General features: G+C 44.7%; 2 protein-coding genes and 1 non-coding gene across 7 annotated transcripts in view; all 3 read right to left on the reverse strand.

Moving 5' to 3' along the window:
- Positions 1-6617, reverse strand: part of rgs12b (regulator of G protein signaling 12b) — a 33226-nt gene extending 26609 nt beyond the window's left edge. Inside the window, exons 1-4 of one of the 2 annotated variants that reach the window (XM_062564372.1) lie at positions 6502-6617; positions 4068-5389; positions 3591-3830; positions 2234-3184 (exon numbers count right to left, since the gene is read on the reverse strand). In XM_062564372.1, coding sequence (XP_062420356.1) covers positions 2234-3184; positions 3591-3830; positions 4068-5144 — 2268 coding nt within the window. In that variant the 5' untranslated portion in view covers positions 5145-5389; positions 6502-6617. Of the gene's footprint in view, positions 1-2233; positions 3185-3590; positions 3831-4067; positions 5390-6039; positions 6206-6501 lie in introns of those variants that run through there. The other variant, XM_037472397.2, reaches the window with a different exon arrangement.
- Positions 6618-7386: 769 nt separating this feature from the next.
- Positions 7387-27201, reverse strand: part of htt (huntingtin) — a 32659-nt gene continuing 12844 nt past the window's right edge. For 2 of the 4 annotated variants that reach the window (XM_037471109.2, XM_037471107.2), the window contains 38 exons: positions 27106-27183; positions 26293-26516; positions 26120-26198; positions 25868-26029; positions 25731-25786; positions 25484-25632; positions 25140-25276; positions 24927-25043; positions 24366-24488; positions 23612-23871; positions 23375-23517; positions 22993-23221; positions 22733-22874; positions 22418-22597; positions 21989-22165; positions 21364-21440; positions 20813-20948; positions 19584-19706; positions 19268-19475; positions 18941-19086; positions 17814-17991; positions 17095-17196; positions 16754-16938; positions 16538-16664; positions 16241-16344; positions 15850-16004; positions 15602-15741; positions 15359-15444; positions 15127-15257; positions 14909-15041; positions 14141-14296; positions 13667-13857; positions 13153-13267; positions 12748-12961; positions 11616-11835; positions 11263-11425; positions 10534-10694; positions 7388-10398 (listed from right to left, as the gene is read on the reverse strand). In XM_037471109.2, the coding sequence (XP_037327006.2) occupies positions 10185-10398; positions 10534-10694; positions 11263-11425; positions 11616-11835; positions 12748-12961; positions 13153-13267; positions 13667-13857; positions 14141-14296; positions 14909-15041; positions 15127-15257; positions 15359-15444; positions 15602-15741; positions 15850-16004; positions 16241-16344; positions 16538-16664; positions 16754-16938; positions 17095-17196; positions 17814-17991; positions 18941-19086; positions 19268-19475; positions 19584-19706; positions 20813-20948; positions 21364-21440; positions 21989-22165; positions 22418-22597; positions 22733-22874; positions 22993-23221; positions 23375-23517; positions 23612-23871; positions 24366-24488; positions 24927-25043; positions 25140-25276; positions 25484-25632; positions 25731-25786; positions 25868-26029; positions 26120-26198; positions 26293-26516; positions 27106-27183 (5721 nt within the window). In that variant the 3' untranslated portion in view covers positions 7388-10184. Of the gene's footprint in view, positions 10399-10533; positions 10695-11262; positions 11426-11615; positions 11836-12747; positions 12962-13152; positions 13268-13666; positions 13858-14140; positions 14297-14908; positions 15042-15126; positions 15258-15358; positions 15445-15601; positions 15742-15849; positions 16005-16240; positions 16345-16537; positions 16665-16753; positions 16939-17094; positions 17197-17813; positions 17992-18940; positions 19087-19267; positions 19476-19583; positions 19707-20812; positions 20949-21363; positions 21441-21988; positions 22166-22417; positions 22598-22732; positions 22875-22992; positions 23222-23374; positions 23518-23611; positions 23872-24365; positions 24489-24926; positions 25044-25139; positions 25277-25483; positions 25633-25730; positions 25787-25867; positions 26030-26119; positions 26199-26292; positions 26517-27105; positions 27184-27201 lie in introns of all 4 variants that reach the window. The other 2 variants (XM_062564765.1, XM_037471111.2) reach the window with 2 other exon arrangements.
- LOC119218684 (small Cajal body-specific RNA 14) lies at positions 26900-27029 on the reverse strand. Its single transcript, XR_005120411.1, has one exon. It is a non-coding gene; the product is annotated as a small Cajal body-specific RNA 14 (non-coding RNA).

Consider the following 27201-nt stretch of genomic DNA (forward strand, 5'->3'; position numbering starts at 1 on the left):
TCAGTGAATGTCCTTTTAGCGAAGCTGGACCCCAGCTGACTAATGAGTAATAAATCCGTGCTGGCAGGCTCAAGAGGCCGAACCGTGACACACGTTGAATCTGACTGGCTGATTAGAAGCAGGTCACTCTCTCATCAGGTGGATATGACAAGTGGCGTTGCCTGGATACTGAGGCTAGCCAGTGTCTCTCTGTGCGTGTGTGTGTGTGTGTATCCAATAAAACTGATTTGAACACTTAAATACATGGACACAAACATGCTCACTTGACCTCAGTTTCCCCGGGGCAGTTAAACTTATTAAAGCAAGTCTGATTTGTAAATCGCACTGAAGCGCAGAGTAAACAAAAGGCTTTAGAAGAGCTGCAGAGATTTGGACTAGAAAGGAAATGATAAAGTGTTGATCTGACTCGGGGTTGTTATGGGTGCGGCTACACAAGAGCATCGACAGAGAAAAATCTGAAGGACTACATTTTAGCGGATCTGTGTACATGATCTCGTACCGCAGTAGCACACTCGACCAGGAACACACAACACAAACACACAAAGTAAGAGAAAAGAGGCGTTCTTCCTGTTTACAACAGGACAGCTGTCAATGTAAAAAAATAGCAAAAACAAAAACAGTTTTTCCTGCTAAGAATAACCCAATTGCAACAGGCGGAAATTTCACAAAGCTTTCAAAACAATGAAATACTGTATCACATTCCATATGAAGAAGCCTATTTTCAGACGGGACTGTTAAATGTAAAATATGTGATAATAGAACACGTGTGGTTACGGTCAGATAAACTTTTGGTATCAAAGGTTCTTTAAAAAGAAACCTAAATGAGTTTCCCATGGACAGCCATGAGAGTGCAGGAGGCTCGAGGAGGTTTAGATGGTGAAACAGTGCCACCAGGTGGAGGATGATTCACAACACACTGTGTATCCAAATAAAAGATCAAAAACAAGTCACTCCTAATACTCCAATAATCAGTTAAATCAACGCAGCCCTTTTATACCACCTGAATCAGCATTTTATTGCGATGGCTCACTATGTCGCCCGCGGCCTCCAACATTCTGTGTCCCCAGTCAGAGGACATTGATCAAAGGGGTTAATATCCACCTTCCTGACACCGTCAGCCTTGTCAACACTTCCTCCGATTGTCCCATGGGACCCTGCCCCCCACACAAGCATAACTGGGGGGAAGCACTGGGAAACATAAGTCTCTCTGTGGTTCTGATATGGAAACATAAGACAATGCTACCGGTTCCTGAAAGCTTCTCCAGATTCAGAGGGGGTACAAAAGAGGTTACGGCAGAAGGAATCGAGTCGGGCTGGACATGTCTGTGACTCTCTTTGTCTATGTCCTCCTCTCTATTGTCTGCAAACAGTCCAGTCAATAATGAAATGTAAATTGTTTGCTAACACAACTATGCGGCCAATGCTTCCAACTGAAAATGGACCTGAATTGGATGTTTCTATTTACAGGTCCCTTTTTCTAATGTAATCATGTGGTACAAAACGTCAAACAAAACACTGAGCTAACCTTTACGATGTCTTCATTAGAACCAGTCTAAAGACTGCCGTGCTGTTTCAGTCTCATTACGGTGGGAAACAGGTGGTTTTCAGGTGAAGGCAGATGTCTGCCTGGTCCATAATGCATGAGGTGATACTGGAGCAGCGAGAATGAATAAATAACTTATCAATCTACTTTTGCCAACTCCGGGTAGTGAGTCAACTGAGGTGCTCGCGTTATTCAACGTGGCAAAGGGATAACGCTGGGGGGAGTCGATAAGGACAATCGCACCAACCAAACCCGCTAAATGTTGTAAATCTTCTGAGTGATATAGAAGCTACTTTCAAGGGCCGAGTGAGCAAAAATAGTCGGCCTTGAGGGGGAAGAGGCTGACAATGCAATGGAGCACAGTGGGATGAACACGGACGGATTTATAGCCACAATAAACTGTAGTCTTGGACACACTCTAGTTAGGGTAAATTTCCACAGCAGTGGTGTGTGACTGTAGGGGGGTTGAAGGCTACCTGCTGCCCTGGGCTTCTCATCTCACGGTCACTTTTAACACAACTCTTCCAAAAGCCCACCGCCGACAAACTGGCACAACACGTTAAGAATGCAGTATTGTTAAAGAGTGACGAATTATGGGCTGAAGATGTGAACTCCATTAATAAAATAACATTCAGGGTATTGCTTCCTAGAATGTACCAATGTTGTTGTTTTTTAAAATCCCAAACGTACCTTTTTCTCTCCCTCTCTGGCGTTCCCTCGTTTCTTCTCTCGCTCTCCTCTTTGTGCTCCAGCTCGCTCCCCGGCACCGAACAGCTTCTTCGCCCATTCATCTTTCTGGACGGCCAGCCGGTGGGCGTGGGAGTGGGGATGTGGAGGCGGTGGTGGTGGTGGCAGGTGGTCCCCTGGGGCCAGTGGGGCCCGGTAGCGGTCGGCCGGGATCTTACTCATGGGTGGAGGCAGGGTGCTGCAGTTGGCCGATGACCATCCGTCGGTGGATTCGGCGTAGGACTCCTGGTCGCTGCTCAGGCCCTGGAGGTGGTTCTGGTGGTGCTGCTGACGCCAGTCCCTCAGCACATGGACTGGAAGCCACCGCTGCGGCTCCACCCCTGCGCCTGCTCCGCCGCCCCCTCTCTTTTCTCCTCCCCCCACAGCTCCTCCCCGTTTGCCCGGTGAGTAGTGGTGTGCGTGGACTCCTCGAGAGTGCCTGCCGGGGACGTCGGGGTGAGGGAGGTCCGCCAGGTGCGGCTCGTGACGGTAGTGGCCATTCCTAAGAGCTGGCAGAGGAGGGGGAGTTGGGTGAGGGGCCGCGGCCCCGAGGGTGGGGCTCCAGGCCTGCTGGGACGAAGGCGGGCTGTCCCAGTGGCGTGGCCCAGAGACGTGGTTGTGGTTCGGAGGACCCCCGATATCTACTAAAAGCACTCTGTTGCTTTTCTCTTCTGGTAAGAAGTTGCCGATCCCGCTGTCGCTGTTGCTGCTGGTGCTGTGGTTCTGCTGGGCGTCGTTGTCCGGGTCGTGGAAGGCCCGGGCACGCACCCCCTCTATGTTGTCCCCCATGTCCCGGTAGAGGATGGACACAAACTGGAGGAGAGGTTGAGAACTGGGAGGGAACTCCAGGCAGTCTCCTGTGTCTGGGTCCGGGGTGCACTCAAAGCCAAACCTCCTCGCCACACCTAAGTGGACCTGATCAAACAGGGAGAGGGTCAACGGAATAGACATTTTCCACAATGTATATCACTTTACCTACGATAAGACTGCTTTGGAAAAAGTTTGAATTAATTCTGCCATTTTCAGATTAAATAGACTTTAGGTTTTCTGTATTCAATCAATCATTGACCATACAAGTTTGCTATAAAACAGCTTTTTGAATCACATTGGTACTTTGTATTGTGACCAAAGTATGTTGTTGAATTGACACAACTACCAACAAATTATTTGTGCCATCTTGAATACCTTGAGATGTTGAAACCAGTCATCATTTTAAACAACTAAGCAAATACAATATTATTATACCTTGTTTATTGCACCCATTTCCTAAAAATAATGTTTTCTCTCTTCAACAGCATAATGTCAAATTCTCCGTTCACACCTGGTGGGGACAGAGATCTGGGTCCACAATGAACACGTGACAGGAAGTCCTCAAACTGCCCTCTTCATCTCGACCATTGCTGAAGTGGCGGTCGTCGTGGTCGTCGGTGGCCTGCATCGTGACGAGTCCAAAGAATCGCCGGTCATCAGGACAACAGGCGCTGAAGGCTAGTTTCTCCGCAGGATAGGTGGCCAGAACCTGACCTCTGTCACTGCAAAGACGCACGCTGTCGTGCATCACCTGGTGGGATTATAGTTCACACACATTCAAATCTGATAACTAAAATATAGATAATCCTACTTATCGGACATCAGTAAAACATGAAAGACTAGGTTGATAATGCTGAAATCAAGTAATCCTGTCCTGCAATTACAATCTAAACGAGTATTATTTATTTGTTGATGAGCAGTTCATCTCGAAAACAGGTTATTATCATCATCATAATCATCAGATGTTTCAAGAAACATTCGTTCGCACCTTCATTAGAACCAACGAGTGGATCTTTTGCTCGGCCCGGAGGCGCCTCATGCTGCATCTGATGGCCTGCAGGCTGTCGCTCTCTAAGCTCGTCCCGATGGAAGCCAGCTCGATGGAGCCCAGATAGCCAACAATCATGCCCACGTTGAGGATGCCCTCGCTGTGCTCGAGGCCCAAGTCGCCCCCATCGCCCACATCTAGGTCCTGCTGTTGCTGTTGTAGGTGGAGATGACGGACGTCTGCGTCCAGGAAGACCGAGTCGTCATTCAGAACTTGGGCCATCTCCTCCTCAGAGAGCAGGTTGGGGTTGCTCTGGGAACAGGAGGCGTTGCGGTACGGAGGGAACTCTGGGTTGGACCGCGGACGTGGCTTTGATGATGAGCTGGGCCCGGGTCTGTCCTTGTCTGAGCTGCTGGAGGACTGGCTGGAGTTCTCAAAGATCATGTTGAAAATTCCCCCAGACTGCAGCTCTGCCACAACCTTCTCTGCCCTGTTGATGCCCAGCTGCTTAGAGTCCAGTTTGGGTTTGGACCACCCCCCACGGGCTCCACAGCCTGGCCTGCTGTTATTGTTGTTGTTAACACCGTTGTCATAGAAACCATCCAACTCATCGTCACTCGAGCACGAGTCCAGGTACGACGCCGCCATCGCGTTGCTGCTCTGGTGCCGACTTAAAGTTGTGCGTTGATGGTGGTGGTGCCGCCTGTGACGTTCTCCCTCAGCGATGACCAGCTTCAAGACGCCAGAGCAGCGTCCAATCAGTTTGACCACGTCTTCATGCGACGCCTTGGAGACATTAATGTCATTGACGGACAGAATGTGGTCTCCTGAACGCAGGCCCACATAGTCGGCAGGGCTGCCTTTTAGGACGCAGCTAAGGACGCACGGGCCTTGGCCTGACAGGGTGAAGCCGTACCCCGTTCTTCCTCTCGCCACCTCCACAGCCCGGATTCGACCCGGCTGGATTGAGGAGGACGCCGGGGGAGGCTGAGGCGGCCCGCTTCCACCACTCGGGCGTCTTTTAGACGAGGCATCCACTTGCCTGAACATTGTGCCGGAGAACTTCTTCTTGTCCATTGGATTCAGTGAGTTTCAATCAGTCATTACACATCCCGAGGCTCTGATCAAGTGGGTACGCAGGGGCACGTCCAACGTCTGTCTAGTGTCAAACTGCCCTGCTGTCAAGCTGCTATTAAAAGATGAGTAGCGGTTTCGAAATGCAGCACAGGGGTGGGAGATTTTCCTCAGTTGGCACAGGCTCGCTACTGTAGTATTCCCATCCCGGTGTTATTCTGTCTCTCCAAAATCACAGGCTGAGTTCCCTGCAGCACAACAGAACAACGATTAGACACGCTAATGGTCTTTATGGCAGAATAGAGGGTCAATTTAGTTAGAAAATACGAAATATTTCAGGAAATCGTTTGAGTGCCATGAATGGCCATATTGATAATTAATATCGCGTTTTACGTTTTTTCATTGAACTAGACACGCAGCCACACCTGTGCAGGGTGGAGTCAGGGCGAGCGGTCCAATCAGAGTATGCCTTTTAAACCAGAGGAGTTTTCGTACCTGCCTGGCATGCAGGTGAAAGTAGACGGACCCGGCATACAATAGCCAACGTTAATTTTGGGGTAACTTTTAACAACTAAAGTTGCTTATTATCCATCGTGAACTGCGGCTTCCGTTCTAGTGAAACAATTCGTTTTTTGGAAATATTTGGTACAATCCCTCAGAAACCGTAAAGAAGACGTTGACGTTAGCCGTGGCTAGCTGATGCGTTCCCGTTAGCTTGGTTAGCTGCACGTAGCAGTAGAGCTACACGTTAGCACTAGTTGCTGGTCGCTTTTTTAACGAAACTAACCACTTGATATTAATCACTTTACATTCAGACGTGTGCGTGCTTTGTCTCTGACCGAATACAAAAGTTTCAAAAAGTTTCTTGCCGTGACTTGCTGCTCAAAAGTGCACCCACCCGTGCTTAAACTGCTCTCCCGCCCCCCGATTTCCACTCCTTTGGAATGTCGGTCTGTCACTATGGTAACGGCGGTGTACACAGACTTTTACATCCTGTCATTGGTTTTCCGAGTTGTCAGTCAGACAGCGAACTGTTATGTGGAGAAATTGACAAAAGTTAGTTTGAGAAATCACAAATAAAATTAGGTAGTAGTAGCATTAGCGTAATTCCACAGGTGTCAAAACCGAGCATCACAAAATCCGTCGTCTGACTGCGCTTTTGTAATTATTGGCGCTGTTATTGGCGGCGCGCGTGCATAAGTCTGTCTTTTACGATCCTGCATCGCGAAAGCAAGGAGCAACAGCTGGCCAATTTAAGTGGGAGTTGTAATGCGGGGATGGCGAAGTAAAAGGTGGATGCGAATCCTTCGCTAATATCCCGACGGAGGTGTTCGGTCCTGCAGATTGAAGAAGGACTTACGGGTCAGGGTCCGACGCGGTGACGCCGCTCGGGCAGTTCCCATAGTTTAGTATCCAAGGGTTATTTATTTAGGTAAACTCAGAGACGATGGGTAAACAAAAGAAAAGGCTGCACCATCTGGCGAAGTGGCCTTAAGAGGAGGAGGAGGAGGAGGAGGACTGGAGGAGGGGGAGGTGTGTTTGGAGAGGGCAAGGGAGGCGAGGGCGGAGGGGGGCGGCCAGAGACAGCACAGAAAATACATCCATCTAAAAGTTTATATTTTAAAGTTTTACTACATGTAGGAAATATTTTCTCATCATAGAACTAGTGGCATTTTTTTTTTGGGGGGGGGGGTCCTTTAACACTTGTATAACTTGTAAATTATCAACACAAGTCAGCATGGAGCAGCCACACCTAACACATCAAAAGGAAAACTGCTTTTCTTTATGGAGACATCTGCTCGCCTGATTGTGAATGTCATACAGGAGAGGACCACATGACCTGGCAGAATTATTTATCTGTAATAGTTTTTTCTAGCTTCACAAGGTTATTAAATGGTGCAACACAAGTCATGTACAAGAGCAGGCTGTGCCATTGTGACTTCAGCTCAATGCTTTGCAGAACCATATGGCATCTGTTTGGTAATCCAGCTAATACCTTTTTAATCATGAATCTCCCACCTTATTGGGTGCTGTAAAACAAGAGGAACATATGTTAGAGTATAAAAGGAAATTACGTAAAATGTAATTAACTGGATCATGTCAGGTTAGTTAAGTTTATTTGTGAGCCTGGGGAAAGGCCAAAAATATAATGTACACGTTTGCAAAATGATTGATTTTCCCTCAGAATGACCACTTGTCGCCCATGTTACATCTGAGTTTGCTGGAGACAGCTTGTTGTTTCTGACCGAGGAAGAGGAGGCAGCGTGGGACATCATCGAAAGTCTGAGACACTTAGCGTGTGCAGCGCAAAAACAAAACAAAAAACAAAACACTTGGTACTCGCACGTCATCGTGGCTGAGAAGAATCGGTTCTCCTGATGGATATCATTTTATTCACAAATATCACACATTTAACATCTGTAAATAATTTATTAATTTCTACAACAGCTCATATGCAGTGATTATCTCTTGAAAATATTCAAATGAACTGAAATACACAATCCTTTTACTTTACAGCATATTAAAAAGAAAAGTGAGAAGGCTCGGCAGTCCTGTTGGATTCAGACAAGAAATTATAGGGGATCATATAATTCTTTACTTCTATTACCATCATGACTGTATAAATATATTTTCTCACTAAACTTTATTTCCAGAAAAGGGGAAATAGTTTTTTTTAAGCCAATCAACATACTATTTGAAAGAGTAGAAATTGTGGCGCATGTAAAGAAAAATGAAACCGCATTGATTCTCAGCTTTGTCATTAGGCCAAAATCAATAACCATAAAATCTTCTGCGGAGGAAAAACAAAGTTATAAAGATAAGCATGTCGAATCAGTTGAACATGACCTCCACGCCCATTTCCCCAAACCACAAAGAAATTCTGGGTAATCGCATTAGCCGCCCTGCAGGGGTCCCCACGCAGTGCCCTGCTCTTCTTATTGGAGACCAGAGAAGAATAGGCCCATAAATCCGCTTTTGTAAGTACTTCAAAAAACAAATCGGTATCAGTCATCTGCAGTTCTCCTCACCACGCATACCCAAACTGACTTTGAAGACACTGTGTAGCTGTATAACTATAAACAGGACTCTCGTTTAGGCCTATTTAATCTACTTTAGGGAGGCCTCACAATGGAATTTAAATGACAGCTGCAGAGCTGGTCATTTATTGAGTGAATACATTGTGTTACGTTGCTCTGAAGGGTGAACATTGAGCACAAAGTGCCATGATGTTTTTACTTTGATGCACTGCTGGACTCATTGCATATCAAGAAAGCGCCTAACATTGACTTGTGAGGAACTTCTGAGTTTTTAGGTGTGTTAAATATGTTGGACAAAGACAATGAGATATTTAGCTATCTTTAACTTGAACAAAAACAATATTTAAAGCCCAACAAAGACAGAATACTCCCCGTCACGTGGCATCACCTCGTTTGTCAAAGCTGTTGTTGGTCTCTATGGTTACAAGGCTCCCTTTGGATTGTGTCGCAACGCTTCCTCACAACAGTCATAGCAACCGCATCCACCCACGGAATTACAGTATTAAGGACTATGCAAGAAAATAGCAGTAATGCTAAGCATGCCGTCAGTGTACAGGACATACGTGTATATACAGTCTTCATCTAAGGCAAGTGTATGTACAGAGTAACGCCGCCCAGCATCTCCCAGGCAACACAAGGTCTTCAACGAAATACTTGGCGCTCAGCCTTCTGCCGACTCACCGATTCTTCATTTGCTGATCGTGTGTGTGTTAAGACAGAAAATAAAGTGTTCTTACTGTCCATGTTAAGATCGCTCATCTTTAAAGTTTGGATTTTAACATGCACCATGGCTTGTGTATAACTTCAAACTACAATTACTTTTTTTTCTCCACGGTACCTTCAAAGACAGCATTTTACATCCAATCTTACAACAAGTCACATTTTACATCCTGAGTATTTAAAAAGTACAAGAAATGGACAGGTGGAGTCATTCAGGTGTACACGGGGAGTATACAATTGCTTTTTTAAAAAGGACGAGACAGACATGTGGTAAAAAAAAAAAATCATTAGCGACAACGCAATTTTGGTATTATACGTGCTCGACATTGCCCACCATATTAAATGCGGCCTTACAGTTCGAACTGTTGAGAAGAGCCTTTATATTACTCCCAGTACATACCTGTCTAATTCTTTGTCCATTCACTAGAACATGCAGAAAGGGCCACAGAAAGTAACAACTTGTCAAAGAGTGCAAACAAGTTGGTCCCTTGGAAGAAAACAAATAAGATAACAAGGAACTATGGCTATTAATGATCATTGTTACACAAAGAAATATGTAGTATTTAACTTGTATAGACACAAGTAACTTAAATATAAAAAAGGTCTTTGAAGACACTAATTATTGACAACATTAAGTCGGCATGTCCGACCCATCGTGTGTCCTAACAACACCATAAGCAATCTTTTACACAGCCGCACTGAAAAATAGATGAAACTTTAAATATAGTAAATACTTTGCATTTTCTAGTTGTTCTTTTTGTTCCTTCTCTATATTACTTTACTGACATCACAATACTCAAGCAAGTCCTCACAGGAAAATAGACAAATTCAATATTTGTGTAATGTTATATTTGTTTTATGTTTTATCAAGGTGCTGGGTAGGAGGAGGTGTTTGAGGTTAAGGTCATTCACCTGGAGGAATGTTCTGTGGAAGAGCCATGGTACGGAGGTTTTGCAGCCGGTGTCCTTTAGTAGGTGGACTCTTCTTACAGTCCTTTAACGTAAGCCATAAAGCTGACAAGGATTCAGATCTGCCCTCGTTCTTCTGCAGAATTCATTATGCTGCTTTCAGTAGTTTTACTCATTTCACATCAGTGTAAAAGGAGGGAGGCTATAGTAGATTTATTTTATAATGAAACATTCTGTTGTCCCCCTTCATTGCAACACGAGGACATGTACAACATGGCCATCTAATTTCCCGGTCTACCACACTGTGCTTCATTCTCGCCCCTCTCTCGCTTTCCTTCTCTCTGTGTGCCTTTGTGTCCTTCCCAGTCCGTTGCCCTCAGAGCGATGTGTCCTGGTGGATTGACTGCAGGCAGCCCAGCAGCTGGTAATAAGGGCTGCCCGGCGACGCCACAGTCTCAAAGACAGACTGGAAAGCCCTGCGATCCAGCTCCTCGTCAATCTGGTGCCGGTAGAAATCCATGGCGACCAGGCAGAACAGGTTGACGTCCACCACCTCACTGGAGCCCATTCGGCTGATCACGTGCGGCAGCCTGGTTTGAGAGCAGGGAGGGTCAAGGACAACAGAGAACCCTTTGTTGGTACGCTGTACATTTTAACTTCCCCCCCACATGGAGTGTAGATACAACCCAGTCACAGTCCTGCTGATGGGAGTCATGTAAGGATACAGGGCTGATATCCACTGGGAGGTGGAGGCAGAGACAAAGAAGCAGGAGAGGCTCCACATGGCCATGGCCACTGGTGTCCTCTGGGTGAAGTTGGACAAGGAGAGCAGCACCCAGTCTCGCACCATCGAAGACTGGCCTGTGGCATGGAGGGTCTGGAAAACCTGCAGGTGTGTGCCGAGCAGAGGGAGAGGCGGGAAAAAGAGGATGTTCAAGGCTACAAATTATGTTATAAAAGCAACATTAACTCTTGTTTGAATAAAAAAATAAAACATAATTTATCCATAAACATGTTATCGTGCGTTTTTATGTCAACATAAAAATCAAGCTGCTGCATATATTTTACTACTAAAATTAGAAAAATTACAAAAATGTTTATTAAGTGGATGGATTGGATTTATTATTTATTTTAAATCCCTGAACAACTGGAAAGAACTGCATGCTCCGCTTGTTGTCGTCTTGACAACTCTTTGTCTGATTGGACAACAAAAAGGCGCTGGCTGGAGCGGTCAAAACAAAAGGCACCTAATAACAATGCCACTAAGACCATACTTCAGTAAAGCTTCTGGCAAGAAGCACACTTTTAAGCATTTTCGTGACCAAACAAATTTGATTCCACATACCGAAACTCATGACTATGATTACGTTTCATGAACTTGTAATTGTTTATAATGCATCAATAACATAATAATAACAACTATTTAGCAATCATTTTCATGTCCTGTGGCTGACCTTATAGACGACCGCGGCCATAAATTGTGGGTAAGGCTGCTGATTGGACAGGAATTCTCCGATGACCTTGTTCATGACATCCTGTGGCGGGAAGAAGTCGTCCAGAAACTGTGGCAGAATCCTGGACACCACCCGGGCCTCGCTGGGTAAACCTTTCCGGATCCTGCAGACAGGAAACCCCAGTAGAGCAAATGGTAATGGTAAACTAGTGTGGCTTCTGTGGTCTAAGGGTATATTATTTTGGACGCCACAATACTAAAGATGAGCTAAAGAAGAATAGAGTGGGTCTTGTCATTTAAAAACAGAAAAAGAACATTATCTGTACAACAAAAAGTCTGCTTGTGTGTGTTTACCTGTCAAAGAGCACAGAGACTCTCTCCATGGCAACAATGATCGACTCGCTGTCTGGCGCCTGAGGGTCAGAGGGGGCGGGGCGACTGGCAGGGCTGGCTTTCTCTTTTCCTGGGGAGAAACCAACATGACCGGCTGTGACGCCCACCGCCTCTGCTACGGCAGAGCCAGAGTCAACCTGACCTCTAACCCCTGTCACGTCTGAACCCGACGCAAGCACCGCTGAGAGGACGAGAGGGGGGAGGGGGGTGGGGGGTGGGGGTAGGGTGGGTTGCAACGGTTGAACCGGTGGGGGAGACGTTAGAGTGGGCACTGATATCACAAAATTCAGATGAGAATTTAGTCGACTTTGATAAAGATGATGGGGGAGTTCTGGGAGCTAATTTCAGTCACAACAGCTTGTTTGTTTTCTTAAAGAATTATGGGATATTTTCAATGCCATGTTTCCTGGGTAAGTTATACGAGATTATCTTCTCCTGTGACCTGAATGTGTAGCAGCTTTGTTCAGAGTGTTATTTTGTCTGTCAGCATGTGGAGAACACACTAAAGGTTGCTACAGTTAGTAGGGAACGACGTAGGGGTTAGAGGTAGGGTGTATCAGAGGCATGTATAGCATTCATGAATCATTCACTAGCAGTTTTGTTACAGGCTTCATTAAAGGGTCCGTCAGAGTAAAAAGATTTAATGGATGTAAATGACTTGTATTGCACGATATGATTCACAGGTATATGTACATGTAGCTCTAACTGGCAGATAAGCTATGAATAACTAATTCATTTTAATGATAGCGTGCACGGTAAGCTGCATGAAATGCTGACATGCACAAAACAAGGGAGCTAATTAGTGTCAGCAGAACAAAAAGTAACTAGCCAAATATGATGCGGGACACATTTCACTCTACATACTTTTTGAAAGGAATGAGAGTAGGATGAGAGTACAGGAGAAGCCAATGAAGTGTTCACCTTTGAACCATTACTAGGGGACAACGCCCAAGTGGTGTTAACTGATGATGGACGTAGTCTACTGCTATGTCAGGTGAGTAAGCCAACTCGCTTCACCCAACGAGGGGTTTACAGTAGATTGAAAAAGTCCTGATAGCGGTAATGGAGGCACTGGTGTTGGAGCACTTCTTACCGGTGTACATGCAGGTGAGCATGAGGCCGAGGGCGGCCATGGCTCTGTGTGGGGACGGCATGTTGACTCTGTCCACGCTGAGTTTGACCAGAGCTTCGCCGTCAACGCGCGACAACTGCTCCGACAGCAAGAGGCGCTCCAGGCCGCGCAGGACACAGTGATAGATGACGGAGGGGGTCGAGTCCTCGCTGGCCGACACCATCACGCCACACAGCTGGAAGACCGCAACAAATGGAGAGAAAGGGGTCAACATTTTTACAGAGAGGAAAAAGAGGCACATAAATTAATTCATAATCACAAGCGTAAAACTTCCGATGCTTGTGTTTATTGGATCGTGACAGAAATGTTTTCATTTGAATTTTTTGAATGTTATTTTAGTCCCACTCAGACACAACTAATGTTTACCTGTATGATTCCAGCCATAAAATCAGGTCCGACATCCAGAGGGTAGTTCTCCATCATGTAGAAAGCCACGGCACACATTACCAACACATGCTGCTGGTTATGCAAGTTCACACAGCTGCAGCAGACAAAGAGAGGAGATGAAACCAAATTAAAATGAAATGGTACAGCCAGTGGTCAGTTTGTTTGAAAGGTGAAGGTCAGCACCATGTGGCCAAATGCTGCCCTGTTGGTCCCAGTCTCATAACAAAAGAAGGCAAATCATGGAAATAGATGTGTAAACTGGATAAAACCAATTAATTCCAAAGTCCCATACATCCCAACGTCAATAAAAACATTTCCTCCATCATCTGCTTATTTAGACAATGAAATGAGGTTGGTGTCTTTATCATGTAAAAAAACATTTCCTTGCTTTATGTTTTTAATGGTTTTCAGTGAAGCACTTTGAATTGCCTGAATGTTAAGATGTGCTATACAAATAAAATGGCCTTGTATTTGAGCAGAGAGCACTACTCACTGAGCGATAGCCCTGAGGTTGGACAGCAGGTACTCAGAGACGGCGGGGATGAGCTGTTTTGCTGTGTCGTCCAGCAGGTCACACTCCAACACATACAGCACTCCATGCAGAGCTCCCATGCGGCTGGGCAGGTGGGTGCTGCGTAGGGTCGTCTCCAACAGGCGACAAACAGGCTCCGCCATTGCTTTGTCCTACAAAAATACATGAAGTGAGATAGTGCCTTTATATAAAGGGTCATGCAATAGGAAAGTTTTAGACACATTTGTTATTAATAAATTATAAAGGGTCACAATAAAAAAATAAAAGTCTTTTGCTGGGCTGCTTGCTATGGACACAGCAGCTAGCATATTTATTTTTGTAATCACACGCTGGCATTATATTGATTTCATTATTTGTATCTTTATGAACATTATTTTGTACGTTTATTGTGCAATCAAGGAAAAAAAACTTGACTCCAAGCACAGTTGTACTCACCATTCCCAGTACCGCAGCTGCCTTGCAGATGGCCGGCACAAGGTATTGATTGAGGATCTCATCCTCCGGTGGATGGAGCTTCTGCAGTTCCATCAGGGTGGAGAACATCATGTCAAACTGGTTCCTCTCTGTGAACAGGTCCGACACCGCCAGCAGCTACAGAGAACGAGAAGATGCACAAAGAGAGTGAGAGGAGAGTGGACCCCCACATTGGAAATGGGCCCATTTCTCATGGATCCCCTCCCTTCCCTTTCCCAGAATAGACAAGCAGGTATATGGTCTGCCTTACAGAGTGAAAAACTAGGATCTTTGTTGACTTTGCTCAAGTTTCTTTTGTGTTTTAAATAGTGCTGTCAGTTATACGTGCTGATACGCAAACCTATTTTAACAAAATGCTTTGTTAACAGCAAACTTGTAAAAAATAAAATATTATGCCATGGTTTAATTGCACTATAAGCTGAGTCTTTGTTCACCTGAAATGTGCACTTTATAATTGTATTTTGTACCCCACTATTTAGCAATGTTGTTTTTCAGTAAAATAAAACCTTTGCATAAAGCAAGCCAATACACTTTTCCATGTTTATAAGATAATTAAAATGAATAAAAAATTATGGGGAAAAAATAAATGAAGGAACATTTAGAATAGATAAAAATGTGCAAATAATTGTGAATAATTTTGAGTCAACTATGACATAAATTAGATTAATCGTTTGAGAGCACTAGTTTTAAACAGTATTTCACTGATGAAGCGCGTGCAACGTTGCTCACCGATCGGACCACTTCACTGACGAGTATAGTCGGGGTCTTCCTGTTACTCGGGGAGCCAGGGATTATCCACTGGCTGTACAGCTCCAGCAGAAACTGGGAACATGAATGAATGTCCACACCTGCACGATGCTTCCTGTAAGCGACGATGGGCAGTTATGAGTCTCCAATGAGCATTTGTGTTTGATGAAACAAAAAAAAAAAAGTATTGTTTGATTGACCTTGAATTGATAGGGGACATGGGCGGGGAGGTGGGTGCCGGAGTGTCTCCTTCATCCTCTTCATCCTCACCCCATTCTTCCTCTCTCAGTGGGGTGATGTTGTTACCTAACCACACTGAGTGGATAGAAACCTGGGAAAAGAGAGAAATGAATGAAAACACGCAACACATTTTGAACAAATGTTCCTCATGCTTAATTGTTTCCACGTTTTCTCCTTTGATGGAACCCTCACTTGTCCCAGTTTGTAGTCCATGTTGCCCAACTCCCTCTCTGTGTTGATCTGAAGCAGCAGCTTCTCATGGCTGATCAGCATGCCAGCTGAAAAATATATGAACGCTATTAAACCCAAAGGATATTTTTGTCCCATCAATTGCTCAAAGTTGATTGCAACAAATTGCTAAATAAATGAACAATATTGTGGAGTGAGTGCAGTAACTGTGCAGAGGTGAGAGACTTAATGAATGGTTTCTTTTACCAGCTGATGCTGCCGATAGAGAGGGCACAGGGTCCCAGGCATGGTACGGGTGGTGCGTATGAACATTGTCTCTCTTTGACACAAGTGCCTGAATCTCTCTCTCCACCTCGCCCCTGATCATTGCAAGTTTCCTTCCAAACCTGGAAACAGACAAAAAAATAAAATAAATAGGTAAACAAATAAAAAGACACTGCAGGCCTTTTATGAGGCTTTTCAATAGGAGAAATGGAAAACAGATGCATAGCTACCGTGTTTCCAGCGCTTTGAGGCTCTTGTTGCGTGGCTGCTGTTCCAGACAGCTGACTGCAGGATTGCCAGCAGTAGGCAGGGTCATGGCACTCAGCACCAGGCTGGTGATGGCCTGCACTGCTAAAACATTCAACTGGGTACGCTCCAAGTCCTCCTAGAGATATAAAGAACAAAACAATGAGTAGGATGGAAAAGACAGAACGGACGGTTTCGGGGGAGTTTTCCAATTTCCAAAAGGTGTCCAGCTTCTTCAATGCTCTCAGGCTGAATTCATACAAATGCTTCCATATTTTCATTAAATGCTTTTACAAGAGCGAGTTGACTCAACGTCAAACAAACCAGCACATTTGAGAATGTGAGCAATATTTGTGTGTGTGTGTGTGTGTGTACCTCCTGCTGTGTCTCCTCCTCCTGGTCCATAGTGATGGGTTGGGTGACCAGCACCCCCAGTAGTGTGGCCCAGGTCTCCTCAAACTGAGTTCTGCTGCTCCAGCCTAATCATTGAGTAACAAAATTAGAAAATACAGTAATGCAACAGTCATAATCAAACCAAAATCTGATGTACTCGAGGCTATCAGATACTGCACCTCCGGAATGAGAGTTATTAATATTAGGCAACTGTGATGAGATAAACCATGAGACAATAAAGGGAAAGCCCATTACATGATTGTCTGTGTGTATGTGTACCTAGTGTGTTGATGCGGTAGAGGAACTCTCGGAAGACATCCTTTTCCTGGAGGAAGTCAACAGGGATCTCAGGCAGCGTTGTGCCATACTCTCCTCCTGGCTGAGGGGCCCAGCCCAGCTTCCAAACCTAAGACACACAGACACACACACACACACTGTTTGAATACATCAATACATATGTACACACTGAAGGCCTAATATTTGTCACACACTGACCAGTGGAGGTACTCTGGTGTAGCTGTTGACCAGAGGCAGTCGAGACAGACTGATGACAATGTTACGCAGGGTTGGTGTGAGAAAAGCAGGGAAAACACTGTTTCTATGGTGACCCAGGGCAAGAATGCTCTGCAGGCCTTCCACCAGCTCCGCCATAATGTCACATGCTTTTCTCTCCAACGTGTCTGCAACATACAGGGGAAAACTTTGGGGCATATTTGATGGAAAATTTGACGCAGACCAAATGACACCATTACACATTCAACAGCGTTGCTACGCAAAGCACGTGCCAAATAATAATGTCAACACAGCAGAGGTTACGGAAACTTTTACGTGCTCACTTTCAGCATGTGCGGAGTCAACTTCATCTGCTTCAGCATCTCTCTCTGCCTTCGTCTTTTTCTTCTCTGGATACAGGAGCTGGTCGCCAGGACTCACAGCCACTTGGAGGACAGAACAAAACATTGTAACCAGCAGTGAAAAGACAAGCAAATATTTTAATTGCAAGAGATCCGTTCAGTCCGAATTCCAAAATACTAATTTTCCTCTCAACTGTAATACTATTTATCAATTTAGACTGTTTTAATGTGCGTTTATTACCTTTGGAGATGTCAGCAGTCAACAAATCTGCCTTTAAAAAAAAAAGTTAACCGAGTAAAATTCTGTTTTTGGAAAAATGCGAGGAAAAAAAACAATTTAAACCCCGGCCATGTCTTTTCTACTAGAGGCGACTCAGGATGATTGTGCATATATCTATCGAACAGTAGCCGCTGTTTCATGAGTAGATGATTCATGCACTTCTCACATCACAATCTATGGATTATCTTGAGTAATCAGGTGATGATTTTTGCAGAAAAATGTTTACTTTAATCAACAAGCAAAGTTTCATCTACTTCCATCACATCCGATGAAATTTCTAACACTCAGTAGGTAACACCAAGATAATCCGGATTGATAAGTAGCAATGCAGGAAAAAAAGTGAAGTATTTTGAATTTTGGGGTAAACAGACCCTTTAAACACTAAAATCATAGAAGATAAACGTCTCAGTGGCGTTCTCACCAGCAACAATGATGAGGTGTAGGCAGAAGATGAGGGAGGTGGTGTGTGTCGCGTACTCCAGGCTGGAGAGTTTGTTCCAGACGCAGGGCTGCTGCAGGGCCAGACACAGACAGGACAGAGCCCACTGCAGGTCCACACTCAGCGGCAACTGGTTCTGGAGGAGACGCCACGCTACGACCTGGGCGAGGAGAAAGAAATACAAGGTGAAGCACCGCGGAACGTTTCTCACTGGATGAGTTTCGGGGGGACCGATTATACTGGAGCACCAACTAGCGTTCATGACTTCAGACAACAACAAACCGTGAACATGAACGAAGAAGCTGACGAGACCGTGTCGGGTGGCCCCGTGAATGGGAAATCTTATTATAATAAACACACGGATGGAAGCGTCGATAAGAGCATGGTTGTGTGCACGCTGTGCAACAAGGAATTCACATCGAGCCTCAAGTATCACCTCAACGCAAAATAATTAGCAGCTAGCATGGACGTTAGCCCCACTCCGGGTACAAGGACCCACACCCAACCCACACTGCACCAGATGACTGGTTTAAGGACCAGGGTAACTAAGTCCACGTCTGAAAAAATAACCAATGTTCTGAATGTACTTGAAAGTATTGGTCTACTTGAAAAAACCTAGTTTACAAGGGTCTACTTACCTATAGGCTACCTCAATTTCTGAAAGTACTATATTTTTAAATATGCTATTGCTACACTGGAATTGGTTGAATAAAAATAAAAATCCATGTGAAAAAAAAAAGACTTCTCACTGTTCTCAGGTCAAATATTTGTATGTATAATATATGCGATTAATTTCGATTAATTAATTACAAAGCCTCTAATTAATTAGATCAATATTTTTAATCGAGTCCCGGCCCACTTGATTTTTTTTAAATATATATATATTTAAAAAAAATCAAGTGTGCTTACATAAAGTAGTAATTACCCATTTCAACCAATATTATTGACATCCATACGTCAATCAATGTGCAATGCGAAGAGTGAGGGTTGTTGTATCTGGACACTGTCCTCGGATGCTCCGTATGAAGCCAAAGACTGACACCAGCCAAGATTTTAATTAAACCGGTCACGTACACCACTTAAATATTCCGTTATGTTGGGGCTTCTACCTCAGCAGCAGTGCAGGTGAAAGTAGTGATGAGATGTTCCTTGTCAAAGGGGATATGAAGTGAGGAAGGCAGCTGGCTCACACCAAGCAGGTACTGGGACAGCGCTCTGCAGAGCGACAAAACCCTGGGGTAGAAACCCGGCTCATCTGAAAGACAGCAGAACATATTTAAAACTGCAGATGTTAAGGGAAATTCACAACACAACCTCAACGCCTGAAAGAACAAACTCCTACTCAAACAAGTAACTTTCAGAAATGGCTAAATTCTACGGTATACAAACACATAACATTGGATTTTGTCTTTTCATTCAGCAATCTCTCCTCTCACCATACACAACAGCTAGTTGGTTCCAGTAGGGCTGTGACTGGGCAGGCGGAAGGAAGGACTGGTGGGGCACAGGAAGTGACCCGGTGACCCCTGCAAGCCGCTCTAGGGTCACCTGCAGAGCTGTCTCCAACAACAGTGCCCCCTGACCCCGTGCCAACCGCTGCATACCCATACTGAGACATGGACACAGGAGGCTTAGGTTGAATTCCTGGGAGGAGGGAGAAGCAATGTTCAGCTTCAACTTATTCCAGTTTGAATGAATGAAGATAATCAATGATATGTATCGAGAAGTGGGATCTGGGCACTAGTCCGTCACCTTGCAGCTCATGATATCTAGGAGGTCAGTGGGCGGTAGTTTGGTGAGGAGTTCTGTCATCTCCAACAGGGAAACATCTCCACGGAAACAACACTGAGACTTCACCAGGGCCACGTACCACTCCTGAAAACAAAATCATGTACAGAAAATACATATACCTCCTATTCCTGTACTTGGGGACAGTAAAATAAAAAAACTAGGGCTGTCAAATGATTAAAAATTTTAATCAAATTAATCAGAATTTTCAGTGGATTAATCATGATTAATCACACCTGAATCCTAACCATTTTTTCTTTCTGAAATGCATAATAAAGATAAATAACAGGACACAGATACATAATTATCATTATTATCATCATTATTATTTTTTACATAAATACATGTCATTGATATTTGATTTTTCAGAAATTCATTTCAGAAAATAATCAAAGCAATGTTATTTGATAAGTCACAGACTGATTTCCCTGCATGGCTCTAGAAGGGTCTCGAGCCTCTGCAGTTTATCCCACTCTGCTGTGAGTTTGTGCTCCTGATGGTTCAGGGCTGCGATGACCAGACATGACCAGACATGTCAACCCTCCCGATGTTTCAAAGCTCCTCCCGAAAATCTCCCGGACCGACCTTTCTCCCGATTTCCACCCGAACAACAATATTGCTGCACCACCCGTCACTGGGCGCGCCGTTTCAGACCGAACAATAATAAAGGTTACACCTTGAAGTCGAGCGCGGCGATTAGAACGACTGGCGCTGCAAAGAAATCCGCTACCACCCCCATTTCAGTGTGAAATATTCCCATACCTGGGAGGATTTAGATCGCATTGGCTTCCCTTCCTCCGCATGTTTCAGAACAGTATTACGGGTCTCTCCGATGGTCCTCTACCTCAGCGCTGCTCTTAGCAAAGCTCTGCTGGGCGGAGCTTTTTTTCTCTGTTCTGCTGCGCGAGAACGGGGAGGGGGGGGGGGGGGGGGGGGTGCGGGTCTCTGGCGCAAACGACTTGCTGAACCTGACGTCCTGACATATGCCTGCAGGTGGCAGTAATGTGTTGTATAGGATGAAGTGCATTCCCTAGAGGAAGAGGCACTTTACTGACCTGAATAATTTGTCACACTGCGCATGCGTGAAATGCGTCAAAAAAATTGACGTAATTAACAACAAACAGCTGATTAACGCCGTTAACGCGCTATTTTTGACAGCCCTAAAAAAAACATTAAAAAAATTGAATGCTCACCTTATTGGCAGAGACCAGCTCGGGGGCAGGTGGAGGATCCCCATCCAAGGGGTGGGAAGTCACAGGAGGTGTGGGGCTGCTGGTGTCGGCAACGGTGGCTCTGAACCTGTCCAGCAGGGAGTAAAACCGCTGATGCCTGCGTAAACAGAGATGGGCAAAGGTTATTTTTGTTTCAAAGTCAACATAAATCTGCTCTGTGATACATAACGTCTATTCCTGCAGATATTTGTCACCCTGAATAGTCCACTGACGGCAGAAGATGTTACATTACTTTGGTCTGTAAACCACTGGGGACCCACAACCCATATGCAATGGAAGGCGGCTATACATGCAGCATTTGGGAATCCAAGCAGAACCTGCCTCACAGTAGCATGTACTTGGTTGTATATACTTACGATTTGATTTGATCAGATTGGTTATGCAATGTTAAAATCAGTTTGACTTGCATTTCTTTTTTTAGCTCCATTAACTGGCAGGTAATTCATTGATAATTAATAACTGTAAAGTTACAAACTATTCCTCAAATTGGCTGCAATACAGAATATTTTTACCTCTGAGCCAGGCCACTGGTCTGGAGGTATTCCTGGATCCTGTCCAGTTCCTCCAAGGGAAGCTGAGCTACACTGTTCTGCAGGAGGGAGGGACACAACAACACATGATCACTGACTGTCACAGTGTGACAACAGAAGACTGACTGTCTAAAGACGTCTACTTCATACCAACATGAGGGGTTGCTTGTTGTGAAAATACAAGATCACAGAAAGACTGGAAGCCATAATCTATAAATATAGTATAAAACAAATAGGGCTGTGGCAACAAAAAGAAGCAATACAAGAAGTGAACAAGTGGGACCCCGACTCCGCTTTTGACAGAGAACGCATTGCTGAAACACATTTACAGTGAGAAACTTGTTCGATTCAAATGGCAGTTTAGGAAAAAAAAAAAAAACGACACTAAACTCAACCAAAAATACTTTAAAGGGTTAAAGAAATGTAGAGTGAGATGAGCATCTTACTGAGTCAATGTGAATTTAAGCATTGAATAAAACAAAAGCTGTCTAAAACGCTTTTAGTGGGGATTGGCCCTAATGGGCTCGTAATGATGAAATCGAGTTCATCAAATGTTTAGTTAAAAGTCCCCTATTGCAAGAGACGCAAACTAATCTATAAGCTGTACCTGTAGTGTCTCAGCCAGCAGCATCTCCACTCTGCGGCACGCCAGTGTGTCCACCATGCGAGCCAGAACCCTGAAGGGTGTACCGAGCAGCTTGTCCACATACAGCATCAGCAGGGAGCCAGATTGACTCAGGTGGATGCCTTCCAAACACTGCAGAGTCTTCTTCAACATTGTAGGCTGCAAAGGGGTGAGAGGAGTCAGTTGAAAGAGGAAAATACGGTGGCCATAAGGAGAGCTAAAAAAAAAAAAAAAGTTTAAATCAGACCATGTGATCAACCGAAAAAACAAAACAAAAACAGATAAATAGACAAAAAGAAGGGAAACGATAAAATTTTCAGTAGTGAAAGGTACTGGACAACTTTAACAAAGTGGGAAAAGAAAAGTTATGGGGGTGATGGAAAAGACTGAGCTAAAAGGGTGAAAGCTCACTGTGTTGAGGTTGTCACAGCGAGACTGGATGGCTTGGATGAAGAGGCCGCTGGCAGCTGAGTTGCGGTGCACAGCACTGATGAAGTCCTGCACTGGAGGCTCATGGGAAAGGCTGATGAGGTCACGCACGTGGTTGACAATCAGCCAGGTCAGATGCTCTGAGTCGTGGAGGTTCTGACACTGTTTTAGTGGGAAAAATCAAACTGACGTGTCAACGAAAAATATCTATGTATTCAAAACATGTTTGATTATTGTTGTCTATTTGTGACTCCAAAAAAGATGTTAAAATATGTCCAACACGCTTCAGATTCTCACCACATAGTCACAGAAGAGGATGAGGGCTCCCCTGCGTACAATCTCTCTGTTCACCATAGCTAAGCGCTCTTCGGGCTTGTCATCCTCGCCGTCCCCTGAGGAGTGAGGGCTCAGCAACTTCGTGCATGAAAGGCTGTGTCCCCTGAGAGCACAGAATGAAGACAGGGCAGTTCATTACGAGATGCATTTCGGACAATCGATTGTGGATTGTTGTTTGTGATGTAATACCTCGTTGAGGTGTGCACATCGTCTGTTCCTACCTGGGAGTCTGGTGGACCTCGGTCCACCAGGAGTAGTTGGTGTAGTCGATGATGAGGAGCACCTGGCACCAAAGTAGCACCAGAGAGGGGTGAGTGGTGATCAGGCACTGCACCAAGCTGTTCAGCCCCTCTAAGGGGTAAAAAAGAGCGGCTTCGGTGCCAGTCGGTCCAACTCCACCCTCGCCCTTTAGGAGACGACTGGCTGCAGCTGTGATTCGGCGGAACATTCCTGAAAGCGAAGGAAAACCAAAAGAGCAAACGGGTCAGGTAAAGACTGGTATAACAATAACATAATCCAACCAATTTGGTGGAATGTAATGAATCAAGTGTTTCCCCTACCATTATATCAGGGGCGCCCTAAAAACGAGAAAAAAAAGCTCACCACTTTTGAAGACATGTATGAGACACATGAGCAGTGTGCCCAGCTGCTGGCAGTAGAAGGTGTGTTGCTGCTCTGTAATGTCCACTTTAACCTGTCTGGAGGAAATGTCATCCAGCAACACTCCTACTAGCTGGAGAAGGAACCTTAGTAGAACAAATAGGAGAAGTGAGGTGTGAAGGTGGGGTGAAATAAAAACAGGGAAAAGGATAAAAATGTCTTAAAACTGCAGACACTGACCTGGCAAAGGTGTCCTCGGGTGGGGCCCTTTGTCCCTCAACAAAAGATTCCTGGTTGAGGAGCATGTCGGCAGTAGGTGGGTCACCTGGGGAAAAACCCGGCTGATGCAGGCGACGGATTGTGTGGCAGGAGAGGAGATGCGGGGTGAGAGAGAGTTCATGGACTCGCGAAAGGACAATGTCCTCAGTGGACTGGGAGACGAGGACCCTGAGAACCGCCAGGATACCGGATACCCACAGCTGGACAGTAGACACGGAAGCCTGCAGGAGCAGACGTTTGGGTTCAAGTCAAACATATTTTGGCAATCACTTAACAAAAAGACAGGGTGTGGTAAAGAGACATTTTGGAGGATTTTAAATTAGGTGATTATCCGTAGTCTGTGTCATCTCAATAGTAGATGGCAGCAAACCCCCAGTTTGGAGAGACAAAAGTATCAGAAAGGGATCAAAGTTGTTGTGGAAGGGAGCAGCGGCAAAACAGATTTTAGTCTCTAAAAGGAAAAACCCACCTAAAGATATGTATTTTAGTTCAACTGTGAGCTGCATTTGTAATCAATCGAAACCGTAACCGTCAAGATAACATGCATAAATAGGACTCCAGTCCACAGTCCTATTTATGCATTTCGGTAGCAATACACAGACTGAAGTATCACATACAACACCACTTCAAAATCTTCTGGAATATCCCTTTAAGTAAATAAGATAGTTACGTCTAAAGTCTTCATGCATGTTCAGGTGTCAATGGGCAGTCTCACCATGGTTACCGGTGTGGTGAACATACTCTTGAGCAGCATGTCTACAGGTCTGAGGGAGGAGGGCGCCACAGTTTCAAACAGAGTGTTCAGCACTCCCAACGCTTCCGGAGAGTCCAGGTGCATCTGTGAGCACAAGATACAAAAATACATTTACTCAACTCAAACTTTACTTTATACACATGGGTTCAAATAATACAACATTTTTAAAAAGTTGGGAATAAATACAATACGAGGACACCAACACAGGGGTGCAATCATTGCAGTTGGCAGGAGTTAAAGGAAAAACACATTTGTTTCAATGCTTCAGAAAAAATTAATTCAAATTAATCTATCAAAATTAAAACTGGTACAAAATAATTTCCCAACATACAATGAGAGGTGGGAACATTACTTGTCACAAACATAACTTGTATTTGTCCATCTTTGGATTTTGAACTAAATCAAATTATTGAAGACCAGACTATATATATGTTGTCAAATGATTTTTCAGTTTTGGGGGGAAAAAACAGAACCGTACAAATGGCTCAATCTCAACTCCCAGGTAAAAGAGCATTTTCCTACCTGCTGCTTGGCAATCATGGGAAGTATGACGTCAGCGATCTGTCGGGACAACCTCTTCCACTTGTCCTCATTCTCTTTGTGACACTGCTGCAGAACGAGGATGAACATCTCCAACACCTACATGGAAAAGCAAGAGTCAGGCTGAGAAAACCGTTCCTCAATGCTTCATGGCGTAAGCACGCCGTGTCTGTTGGGATCCATTGGGGAGAGTACCTGATGGTGTTGCACAAGTCTAAGCAGCATGGAGACCACCACTTCTTTCTGCGTGTCGAGCTCTTTGCCTGCATCCGCTTTGTTTGACCCCCTCAAAACAAACAGATCATGGACTATTGGCTGCAAAGCAGGGATGGCTGTGGAAGAAGGAGGAAAATGTAATCTAACTACTACCGACGCAATACCCACGGCATGTCATGTTTCAGTCATCCAGCAACAGCAAGGATGTACTTTTAAGATTGTGGTTTACTTTAGGAATGTAAAATGGAGAGTAAACTTCAGTGAAATGTGTCTACAAGTAATGAAATGATTATGAGTGGCGGGTAACCTGTAGTTATTCTTACCGTGTGTGACAGCTTTCCTTCCGCTCGCCATGATGCCGTCACACAGCTGGATGATTTTCGGGATGCTAATTATCTGCTTGGAGTGGTAACGCTCATAAGACAGCAGCACCAGGAAGAAAAAGATGTTGGGAATGATGGCCTCCGAGTCTCTGTGCAAGAACAGGGATTATTTCATGTCACAGGACAGCAATGGAATATTTGAGCTGATCTGAAAATGCCACATTGATTGTACAGGAAGAAAACTAACCTGAACTGTCCCACTTCAATGTACTCAAACTGCTTCAAGACAAAACCTATGAACACCTGAAACAGAAAATGTATTTCTAGGTGAGCCGAAGTTGAACGAATGCAAAAGCATAAGTGTGTGTTTTTGTTTTGTTTTACCTGATCCGAGTCAAGCAGGCAGTAGTTGACTCGGAGCTGCACAAGTTGGGCAAGCAGGTCCAGTACTTGCCTCTGCAGGGCCACGGAGGTGCTGGTAGTGTACTGCTTCAAAGCTTTTATCACCAGTGGCTCAAACAGACGAATGTGGTTGTGGATGGCATTCTGAAAAAGTAGAGGGCAGTGCTTAGAGAACAGCAGCACCAAACCAAAGCAGACAAACAATGACAATAATCATCTTAACTTAAGGTTTACCTTGTCACCTCTGTTTCGGGTTGCATTTGCAATGTTGGACCTCAGCTGGTTTGAAGCCTTTTGCATCACATCAAACCATCTAGAAGAGAAACAGGAAGGCAGGTTGCTCTAATTAGCTCATGTCTGTGTATTTGTCCGGAATCAATGGCTTTAATGCGCCTGTGTCTAATCACCCAGAGGTGTCCTGCTCCTGTTCAGCCTGCACCATGTTACGGAGACTAGCATCAGCCAAAGCCTGAGTGAAGTGAGTGTACGGTGCCATGAAGCAGTAGTGATAGAGGCCCGGCCGCAGGCTGGATGAGCCGAGACGGAGAGCCTTGCCCTGGGAGCGACTGGGTCCACTCGAGATGCCCTCGCACTGGGAGGCCAGGTTGGTGCCAAAAAGAGTCTTCAACAGCTACACGAAAGAGAAGTATCAAGTTAATCAAGAACAGCAATATTATTTTTAGCTGCTTTTACTTCCAAATATACCTTAATAAAAAAATCTCCACTTGGATTAAATTTGCCTATATGTATTATCAAATTTAGTCTGGAATAGGTTTTAAAACAGAACATATTCATTATCTGCAGAGTTTGTATCTTTTCTTTGCACATGAACAGCTTTGCTTCTTAGTGTTTGAATAGACACACTTATTTTCTCTGGGGAAAAATGTTTACTTACTTTACTTATACACCTAAATTAATTCAAATCACTATAATGCAAGGAGTTATGTTAGGAAATGTGGGGTATCTTAAAAGATTCAGGCAAGAAGACACTCAGTGTGTGAGTGTGTGTATGAAGATGTATGAAACCATCGCACAGGGAAACCGATGTCTTTACAGTTCCTGTCGGCAGGATCCAGCCTCACTCTGTGTGGAGTCACATCGGTTGCAGCACACTGCTCAGTGTTGGAACCACAAAGACTGCCACACACGCATGCAGTGAATGTTACAATACAATAAATCAAAATCTACAACCACAGACATAAACGATGTGGATTGCTGACCTGTTGTACACAAACAGTAGCCATGGTTGGTTCTCTGGAAAAACAGGACTTGAGGTAGCCCAAGATTTCCTCCACACACTGACAGAAAATAGAAGA

Source organism: Pungitius pungitius, chromosome 9, assembly GCF_949316345.1.
Source record: "Pungitius pungitius chromosome 9, fPunPun2.1, whole genome shotgun sequence".
Classification (NCBI taxonomy): Eukaryota; Metazoa; Chordata; class Actinopteri; order Perciformes; family Gasterosteidae; genus Pungitius; species Pungitius pungitius.